This window comes from Chelmon rostratus, chromosome 5 (assembly GCF_017976325.1).
Source record: "Chelmon rostratus isolate fCheRos1 chromosome 5, fCheRos1.pri, whole genome shotgun sequence".
Classification (NCBI taxonomy): domain Eukaryota; kingdom Metazoa; phylum Chordata; class Actinopteri; order Chaetodontiformes; family Chaetodontidae; genus Chelmon; species Chelmon rostratus.
The window spans coordinates 1,762,835-1,773,832 of NC_055662.1; the positions used below are offsets into that span (position 1 = coordinate 1,762,835).

Here is a 10,998-nt window from a genome sequence, read left to right on the forward strand (position 1 = left end):
TAGCGTATTGTTCAAAATGAATAGTTGTTGCAAAACCCAACAATGCGCCTCCATCTGCACTTCACTGCAAGACCTTGGGAGTATAAGTAGGTGAATACATGCTACACATTCTCAAGTCCGTCGTTACTGCACTGCAGGACTTAGGTTAATAAAATGCGTCGTCTCTCTTAGCAAACACTCAGAATTGTGATAAATGAGTCTGAATAAGTGATTTCTGTAAATTCAAGTGGAGGAGGAGGATTTATTCTTGCAGCATTTTCCTACCGTTGTTATGGAGATCCTGTATCCTCTGATGTGGGACTGAAATACAGTCTAGTGTGTTGTGTTTCTCTGTCTCAGGCCCACAGAAGCTCGATCCTTTGGATCCTTCCTGCAGCTTCTGCTGCTGCACCTCCAGTTCTGAAAAAGACAGATCAACAAAGGGAATCTGAAGAAAGTGTATATTTTCTTAGCTTTTCTTAGCTTAGTCTTCTCCTGTTATATGCATGTGACACCCCTGGTTGTCTGGCTACTCACCAGACATTTTTAATCAAATCAAAAGTAATGGTTTGATTTTCTATCAAGATTGATTAACTTCTGCTGGAACTGTGTTACCATGGCAACTTTGGCATATTTTTGCTGGATTGCAAGAATGCTGTACCTTATTTTACCGAGAATCTACTTGAGATTTTTCTTGCAGCATATTCAAGTACAATTGACAGTACAGTTGCGGCGTCAGAAGTTCCATGAACAAATCTTCACAATGGAAGTGGTGAGTGCTGCGTGGGCTTCATTATTAAGTTTTTCTCGGATTCTGCCCCCCCACTGAAATCACTAGTACCCGGTGACTTTGCTAAAAATAGGTCCAACGGGGCAACAAGCACAAGCAATCAGACAATTACAAAGTTGAAAACACATCAACAATTTTGCCATATTAGGGTCCACTTTATGTGGAGGTCAGGTTGACAGAGAGCACACCTGCAATGTACGCTGCAATGGATGTTTACAGCAGACAGTCTTAATTTTACCATTCTCCTTCATTTTCTCTTCCAAATAAGTTTCTCTTACCTGTGGGTGCCCCACCGGACATTAATTTGTTCAGAGATCTGCAATTGTTGAGTGTTGGCCAGAGCTACATAAATGAAAGCCATGGTGTACTAAACCAACCTCCTCACAAAACTCTGGGTAAACAAGTTTTGTATGTTTTAATTTGTCAATTTTGTGTGTGTGTGTGTGTGTGTGTGTGTGTGTGTGTGTGTTTGTGTGTGTGTGTGAGAGAAAGAGAGAGAGACTCACTGATGTTGGGGCTGTGAATGGTCAGGTGACCGGTTTCTGCCATCAAGTGTGGGCTCAGGTTGGTCACCATGCGATCAATACTCTTGACTACATCCATTGGGCCGTTCACCACCTAAAACACATGGAGCACTGGCATCTCAGCAGCAGCAACACTCATCCGCTCTGCCATGCTGAGTGCAGTCGTCAAAGCTAAAGAGGTACATTTCAAAATGACCATTCAGATGCCACACAATAAGAAAATGCTTTCAGCGCTGTTAACTGTTTGCTGGAGTCTACTCAGTTTGGCTGAAGAGGGCACACACAGTTCAATAGACTGGCCTATAACGCAGGCCACAATCATGGATTTTGCCATTGTCTGTTTTGAAATCCCTCATTCTGAATTCAATACGCCCATCTAAGAGCTGAGCCTTGGAGACAGAGCTTTGAGCAGAGCGAGGGAGGTTTGTGGATGAGTACAGCCACAGTTTTTCAGAGTGCTGCTCAGCCATTGAGTCTGGGCTGAGGTGGCCTTGGAGCGCTGAGAGGACTGGGGGGAAGGGAGGCAAGCGCTGAGAGAAACACAACACTTGTCATAAAGCAACCTCATCAAGTTGCACATCAATAGTGTAGAGGCAGAAGTGACAAAAAAGGAGGCTTGGTAATAGAGTTTGGAGAGAACGCAATGTACTAACTGTGAACCGGGCTAGAGCACTATTCCCTCACTGAAATCTGTTTTTCAAGACATATGGAGGCTGCTACAGCATTTGTCAGCTCTGTTCAACTCTTCTTGAGGTAACTTCATCATTCCGGTGCTGGTGATGAGCTCTTATGATGGTATATCTATAGAAACATACTGCCACCTAGTGCTAGAGAGCTGAAATAGCATCTATCATTTTCATTCTCTTCAAGCCATGGAGTGAGCCCTCAGGTCCTCTATGGAAGCATCTGTATTTGTTACAGTATGGTACCTATTATAGAGATCTCTCAAATTTCATGAATTGTTTTCTTAAACAACGGAAAAACTATTCAAAAAAAATAAATTACGTCTGGACATATCTGCTGTGCGTATAAAGTGTTTGGTTGCATTAGTGCATTTTGGATGTGAGGTGAACTGTGGTGCTGAGCTGCATGTTGGCAAAGAGAAATCTGTGAACTTAGTATAAAGATATTCAGCGTGGAGAAATGTGTGTTACTAATTGGAAAACAGCTGCATAATGTTTTCTGTGCTCTGGAAGGTTTTTCTAAAGTCTGACAAAATAATCCTGATGATGTTTGGCTTTTTAGCAGAAAACCTAGACGAGGGCATTTACCTGCATGGCAACAAGGGGTCTAACAAAACATGGCACTGAGTTGCATCATGGGAAATGTGGGAACCAGTTTTTTTTTTGGGCTCTGCCCAATATTTAAGACTAAAAGTTGGAATATCATGGCCTCTGCTGCTTCAGTTTTGACCACTGCAAGTCTGTCCCTTGTGAGTGCAGCATTAAATTGCAGGAGTACCACTTTCATAAAACCCTATTGTCAAGTACCAGTGTTTTATCTCCCAATGTATATTTAGAAAGCTCAGGAAAAAACAAAGCTGTCAAAAAGGGCCAGTGAGTCCCAGGAAAAAAAAAAAAATCCAAAATATGAACTTACAGAGTTGTGACTCGGTGTTCTGAGACTTTGAGTCTTTTGTCTCATTTGGCAGCTGCATGATAACTTGTAGTATCTCCACAATTTCAAAATATGTTTCATTTTCAACAGTCTAAACTAATCCTTTAATGGAACAACTGGGTCAAGGCTAGAAAAAATACATTCTGCTATATGCCTTTAGAGTAGCCTAATCAAAATGTGATATTCCTTTATTATCCTGCAGACTGAATTGATTTCTTTTCTAAATCTATGATATTTAATGCCAGATGTAAATACAACACACACACTGCACAGGTTTACACACTCCCCTGTACGTGTGTCGACAGTGAGGGCTGAAGACAAAGTGAGAATATGCAGTGCTGCTGTGTATGTGCTACCTCTTTGATGGCCTTCCACTTCAGGGAGTTGTCTTCACTGATGATGCTGTCAGCCACACTGATGAAGTGCTGGCTGAGCTCCTGGATGCTGTCCTGGCTGTGGTGGGTGGCATTGGCAAGCAGCTGCGTGGGGACATCAGCAGCCAGAGACAGCAGCTGGATGAGGGACACCATGTCTGTTGGCTGCAGTCCCTCCTGTTGGGTGTCCTCCAGGGCCTGAACAGAGACGTCCAGCAGGGCGGACGCCTGCGCCAGGCTGCTCAGCCCTGACGACTGTTGCCCCAGCACTACCTGGGAGTGGAGACAGAGACACTGAGTTCAACAGAGCTACAGCACCTCTTTCATTTTATCATCCAGAACAGTGTTTTTCTATTTACTATGATCACTGGGTGATGCCAGTATTTCATGGTATTGCATCGGAAGCCAAACTGAGTGTGTCTCGTATGTCATGGATATTATGTAGTATATTTCATTTGTTGTATAATTTTGCAGTAATGTTGCGAAGCTTTTAACTGACTAGGACGATTGTACTGAAATGATCTAAATGAAGTTTAAAGGTTTTTTTTTCAATTTGGATGATAATAAATTCAGATAATACCCCTGTAAATTAACATATTTTGAATGATCTGGCATGAAAATGAGCTGTTTATATAATATAAAACATTCAGCTTTTGACTAAAATATTAGTATCAGCATCAGCCTATAGCAACCTGTATCAAACAGCCATGGAAATATGTGTCAGAGTTACAACTGAAGCCTTTATCAAAACAGAATGACTGAATCAAATAAAAAAAGAGAAAGACAAGTAGCATGTTCCACCCTAAATACGCCTTAAAACGCTCTCGCTGGCTAAACTGAAGACAGCTAGGCACAAAGTTTCATGCAGTGAAATCTTTAAAGAAGTGGGCAAAGACGGGAAAGTGATGTTTCTGAAGGTATATGGGTCGTCTACCTGGGTGTTGTTGGAAAGCTTCATCAGGTGGTTCATAAAAGCAGTGGGCTGAGAGTTCTGAAAATCACTCATCTGCTTGATCTTCAGGTATCGCTCTGTGCCAAAAACAACACAGCATCAGTGGAGATGATATAATGGCTGGATGCTCTGGTGATCCAAGAACTCGTTCTTTAGCTGGCTATCCCTGAGCCCGCTGACGCGTCCTGAATAACACACTGAACGTCCAGCAGAAAGTGATCTCTGACCTCCTTGTCAACAGGGATTTTCCCTCACTTAAGGCTTTATAATTTAGTTGCAGCAGGCAAATATTTTATACATTTCTCAGTTTCATCAGTCACTCTAGTAATCACTGACAGTAACCATTCAAGGGTTACTATCAGTGAGCAGTCAAGGTCACAGGTCAAAATTATATCTACAAAATGAAATGACATATTCACTTCACATCATGCATGTCTGCATTTTCAGATGCCCACAGATGATCTTATACATGATGAAGTATGCATATCTTATTGTTATTCAGTAACAGCCATTAGCTGTCCTTTCCCTTCTTAAGGCAGGGCTAAAATCACAGCTATAGCTAACGTTGATCACCAAAGTCGTATGCATAGATAGTATCCAATAAAATTCATGATATTTATTTTATGAACTGCTACGTAAACCTCTGCATGTGAATTAACTTTCTTACGTTGTTGTGTTTGTGTCTTCCCTATAAAGACATATGTGCTCTACTGTCTTATCTTTGATTGATGTTCAATTCTAACGTCTTTTTAAAACCATATTGACTTTGTCTTATGTCTTTTTTTTTTAATCCAAAACAAAGTTTGGAATATGAATCTGAATAGCATCTGCATGTAGCCCTTTCAGGATTTTCATAGAACCCAAACAACCTTCACTACTGCTTGTTAATCTCATTGCTTTGACCGAACAGTAATAAGTTAAGTGGACAATGTTCAAAAAGACTTATGAAAAAAAAAAAAAAAACAACAGAAGGATCAGCAGGGAGTTTTCAGGATACTTGGGTGTTGTAGAGACCTTGCATTATTATGCATTCTACAATTGAAACTTTAAAATGAGCCGGCGACTTACTGGCTATTTCCAGTAAGATATCCAGTTATATATTATGGGCATATATTAGGCTTGAAATTAGATATATGCCAACACTAATGTGGAGAATGAAAAGATTCAGTAGCAGCACATGCCATTCCTGGCAGTGTGGAGAAGGCTTTAAAACAGCATTTAGACCTCCTTCCAAAGAGAAAAATACCGAAAACACTGAACAGCTAACAGATTTAATAAAATATGACACATCTACGGTAAATAAGAGATAAGAGAAGATTTTGCAGACTTTCTTTTTTTGAGTGTGGTCAATTATTTCTGTGGGACTAAGGTTGTATTTGTATATGTATTTGGACTCATGACCTCGGTATTTCTAAAATCCTGGCTATGGCCATGAATAAAAATCCAAGAAAGGGCCTTTTTCTGACACAGATCAACTTGAATGTTTTCGCTACATTGGTGGATTTACATTTTCAAGTGAATGCTTTGAATCTCATATATACACAACAAGCTTTGTCTAATCAATTGCAACACTTCATGTACACCATAATGTATTAGGCCTGGAAATGTATTTAATGTCACAAAAACTGATGAGCCATGATCTCGTGGACAGTGTGTGAAGCTCACCTCTGCTGCTCCTGCAGATGAACGGCAGTGGATAAGAACAGTCTGTCAGGCCGAACATTGGGAGCTGATCTGACCGGCCCTGCAGCGTCCTGCAGCCCTGCAGCTCCATCTGCTGGTGCGCTGCTACACACACATTCAAACACACAGTGACACACAAGAAGACAAAAGTTAGCTTGTGAATGTCTGAATGACTTCACAGGTGAAAGATATGAACAACGGATGAGGTAAATATGAGAGCTTATTTAAAATAATGACATTCAGGAACATCAAAGAGCCATCGAGGGTTGACAGCAAATTAAAGATTCTTAGAACACGACGCTCTTAAATACTCAATTCTGATCGGTCGGACGGTTGGAAAATTCAGCAGCGTTTACTTCTTGATACAGCTTTGTGTGGGGCTTCTATGGAGCTCTGTTCCTCCCCTGGCTGCCCCCACACTGCTGGAGCTGTGGGAATCCCCTCCATCCACCCCCCCCTTCTCTGTCTCCCTTTCACTCAGCCTTTACTCCACCCAGTCATCTTAATGTCCTTCTGGAGGTGTCTGCATGTCAGACTGTTCAGTTTCATGCTGTCCGAGTTTACAGACCACTTTAGGGGGGAATTATTCCTGAATTATTCCTGAACTCCAAAGACACAGGCAACTCAGAGAAACCACAGGATAAGAAAGGCCAGTCTTACTGATCTGGTATCAGCTCACAAGGATGTGAGCTGGAACACAAAAAGGAGAAAAACAGGCAACAAACACAAAGTAAATGGAAGCTGTGACATATGTTCTGGATGAAAATCAATGTTTTCATGACTTTTTGCAAAACAGTGGTTTATGTAAAAATATACAGTAAATACAGTAATTCACTTTAATTGTATTTATATCGTGCCAGATCACATGACAGGTTGTCCCAGGACACTTCACTGCATATAGACCAAACAGGAACCATACTCTTAATCATATCATATCATTTCGGTTCGCAGTAAAAGCAGGGAGAGCCAGGGCTTATTTTGATTCCTTTGGTGTTCAAGACTATGAAAGCATTTACTGTGAAGTATTCAGTAGTCAATCAGGGCCACTTCTCCGCCTTGACAAAGATCTTTCAGAGCCATAGTCGATCTGTTTACACAGGCTGAGTAGGGCTCCTTTTGACATGCTCTGACTTATGTTGTTTCAAACCAAATGCAAATGAAACTTGTTCCCATGTATCTTGGTGTGAATATCTATTAATGCTGTATAAGTTTAAAAGACAGCATCGGTGCTTCCTCTTTATTATGCGCTCAGGAGGATTTAACAGGTTCCCACTGTCTTGACTAGAGGGACACACGTCGACCTTCACCTGCTTCCAACTCAGATCAAATCAGATCAGTTTTACTACAAACATCAGTTTCAGAATTTCAAAAATATACTGATTTGTCAAGCTTTGGCCTATAAAGTTTCGGCCTGCAGCGGCTTAACTTGTGCTTTCTTTCAAAGATTAGTCCAATGTGAAAAGGGCTGAGAAGGCCTTCCCATCTTTTGCCTCACAATCACGACAAAAAATAAAATGATTGTCATAGTGATAACTAGAGTTGTCAAATCATCCAGTTTCATAATATTAAAAGCCACTGTACAGTGTTTTGCCATCGGGTAAGCCTTTACACTTATGGATCTGTTACTCAAACTGGACTTCCTGGATTGTATTTCATTCACCTACAGAGCCTTTAGTTGTGACCTCCAGACTCAGGCACAGAAAGATTGGATATCAAGGAGACATTGGGTGAACCCTTTGGAAAAAATCCGTCTTGGTCAATCATTATGAGATGATGACTTGAAAACAGGACATATACAACATGTGATCTTACCTGGGCAAAACAGAAGGACCTGCACCTCCTTGACCACTGGGTGGCGGCTTAGGCGGTCAAGGTTCCAACTGAAAAGCACTTCCTGGGTCATGGGTGCACATGCGTTGAGGGACAGGACATGGCTTTTTTCCAGAGACATATTCCAAACATTCAGGTCAGTGATATTTCCAAAAAAGGGCTCCGTGAAATTTCCTCCAAATGAATCTTGGTCCTGACCTAGAATTAGGATCCCATCCCCGTAGATATCCCTGGACGTGTCTGTGCCTGAGCCCATGTCCTTCCTGTCCCCATCAACATAGATAGCCCAGCGGCCGCTGCTCCGGTGCCACGTGACACATATGTGATGCCATGCTCCGTCGTTGGGAAAGGATGCTTTATATGGCAGGTGCTTCCCATGGATGATGATTGCCAGGAGGATGCGTCCTTGCATGTCCACTTGGCCTCTCAGCTGGAACTCATTGGTGAAGACAGGTGCAGCATAGGAGAAGATGGTAGACACCTCATTCCATTCTGGGCTCCACTGAACGCGAACACACACACTAACAGCTGACAGGGCGGGGAAGGACATGTTGACACGAGCAAAGCCATCGCGGGATTCTTTTGGGAAGTTTAGAGCGGAGAACTGTAAATCTAAACAGGAGCAGAAGAAGTCATCGATCAAATTGTACATTTTGGTTTTTCATGTCTTTACTTATATGTGAACTTTTGAGGTCCTCCGATTTCACTCACATTGCTTGGATAGGGCCAAAGGCTTGGAGGCTGCTTTTCTGGGATTCCCAACCCAGATAGGTGAGCGAATTCCAGTCTGCCGAAGCAGCTCCGTGGCTCCTTCCCGGTCCTCTGACTGGTTCAGGGTGGCAAGGGAACTGAACTGGCCTCTGCAGAAGCTGTCAGCCCTGGAGAAGGCCAGGGAGTCATTGACCAGCTGGAAGGCCCAGTGAGAAGTTAGATGGACCAGTCGGGATTGTTCTGGGGAGTGAGACACAGAAAACAATCACAACAAATACAGGAATGATAAAGGGTGGTGAGGGGTCAATCGAATATGTATTTAATCTTTTTTTTTTTTTGATTGATTGATTGAGTAGAGGGACAAGAGAAGACAGTACTATGAATTGAAACTGCTGGCCACTAAATGGCCACCAAAAGTGATTAACAGTCTCACCATGTGAGTTCTCCACTCTGTCTGGCCCAGCATGTGTTGGCTCACTCTCACACACCACCTGAAGAAAAAAGACTTTTTTTCTTTAGGATAAGTATTTCATAAGCAGTTGCTGTGGAGCATTTCCCTGCACATGTAATATAAACAGCAGTCGAAGTCAGTGGCATTTAAAAGTACATGTGTAATGTGCTGTGGAATTCCACACATTAAAATACTGCACAGTTGATGAACGGAGTAACATTTTCACAACAATGAAATCTTAATACACGTTAAAAAGAAAACACAGAAAACTATGTGCATGGCTCTTGTCATAGAATGTAGAAGGAAAAGCTTTTTACCACAAATGAGAAGAGTATGAGTCCAGTATGCAGGGCTCCAGTCATCTCTAAGCCAGTGTGGTCTCCAACTGAAATAAACCACTGAGCTTACTAAGAAAAGATTTCTGCTGGATCCAGATGTTCTGCAGTCTGTATCTCTGGTAAGTCACAAAGCAAAGATCTATTTATTAAGCCAATAATATATCAAATGTAGCTTTGAATATTGCATAGCAAGGCAAGCCAGAAGCATCACTCTTCAACCGGTGGTTTTCAGACACTGTATGTCCCAATTCATTGCTGCTCTCTCAGTTGTAGACGCCCCAATTTTCCAAAGCAGCAAAAAGTCTCGTTTAGAAATCTGGAAACAAACTCCATGTGTGGTATGATCAAACCCAGATCCTGCCCAGACTCCTCATCCAGTGCCTTGGCTTCAATATCCAGCATGTCCAAGAGTTTCTGGTCTCCTGACTGGGAGAGAGCCAGCGATCCCAGTGCATCTGTCCAAGAGTCCCAGTCTGTCTCCTGCCTCCCTTCAGACCCCCCACCCCTCCCTCCCTCCCTCCTTAGTACCCTGAAGCCATCTGCCTTTGTCATGCAAATGAAGTCATTTTTTAAAAGAACCCTACTTACGCAAGCAGTGTCAAGCGTTTGGCAGAGAGAGTTCATCAAGAGCAGCAGGGTGGCAGACATTTTTATCACATAGCCCTTCTTTGTGCCTTCTGTAGGATTCTCTAAAGTTAACTGGGACATCTGTTTTATTGCTCTACTTCATAGTCAATAAAAGATTAGTACTACTCATGCAATCAGTGTACAGTAAATTGTCAGCTTGTCTGTTTTGGATGGCTTTCATGTGGTGGTTTTGGGAAACGTATTTGAAAAGCTCTTGTTAGACCTTTGACATCAAATACATTTGTATTCACAATACAGAGACTAAAAATTTTTCATGGATATTAGCAGATAACAGATCGATGGCTAAGTCATTTTTAGATGACAGATAAAAAAACACTTCGTCACTTGGGCAGAAGCTATGATGGGTAAAGCAAGCAGCAAACACCACTGTGTCTGTTAAAGTTCCCATGAAGTTGAAATTGGTGTTTAAGTGTTTATCACAAATGTCTTGCTCTACACATCACCTATACACAAATATCTGACCCCACAATGTCAAAAAATCATTTTGTAGCTATTACTAATGGTATTTTTTATAGTCTGTCATTTCTGAATTTTTGTGACGCGGCCACAGATGCATGAAGAGAATGTGTTTAAGGGGCCCGGCTAGGACAAAAACTTCATAGCTTTATTCACTGATTTTGGCGAAACTGGACCATATTTAATGTAGAAAATATTTCCTCTCTGATGTCCTCAACTCTGGAGAAATTATTGTTACTTGTTGCTGAAGTAAGTGTTGACTGCTGCTAACTAGCAAGAGCAGGACCAAGCTCAGCCTCCGAGACAGACGGAAGCCAGTTTGATGGTCGGGAAATACATTACAGTACCAAGGTGATTTATGCTTACCTTTGGAGACAGCTGGATTCGCAAGGTCATGGGATCACATGAGATCACGCGACATGAGAATCTGTCTCACAAGGCTTTCACCTTATGCATTTGTGGTTGAACCACAGTGGTTCTGACCAATCAGAGTCGAATGAGGAAGCACCAGTAGCTATGATTGTGGTTTCGGTGTGACGACAGCACATCTGTTCGTTCAGAAACAACAATGGCGGCTCCAAAAGAGGGAAGTGCAGATGCTGCTGGAGGATCTATGGGGAGTGTTTCTTCTCTGAAACAAAGCAC

General features: G+C 42.1%; 1 protein-coding gene across 1 annotated transcript in view; it reads right to left on the minus strand.

Moving 5' to 3' along the window:
• The window catches only part of adgrd2 (adhesion G protein-coupled receptor D2), a 29,724-nt gene extending 20,451 nt beyond the window's left edge, over positions 1-9,273 (minus strand). Inside the window, exons 1-9 of the mRNA XM_041936357.1 lie at positions 9,229-9,273; positions 8,894-8,951; positions 8,461-8,700; positions 7,732-8,361; positions 5,902-6,024; positions 4,219-4,313; positions 3,267-3,557; positions 1,276-1,387; positions 265-399 (exon numbers count right to left, since the gene is read on the minus strand). Coding sequence (XP_041792291.1) covers positions 265-399; positions 1,276-1,387; positions 3,267-3,557; positions 4,219-4,313; positions 5,902-6,024; positions 7,732-8,361; positions 8,461-8,700; positions 8,894-8,951; positions 9,229-9,273 — 1,729 coding nt within the window. The remainder of the gene's footprint in view (positions 1-264; positions 400-1,275; positions 1,388-3,266; positions 3,558-4,218; positions 4,314-5,901; positions 6,025-7,731; positions 8,362-8,460; positions 8,701-8,893; positions 8,952-9,228) is intronic.
• Positions 9,274-10,998: the final 1,725 nt, after the last annotated feature.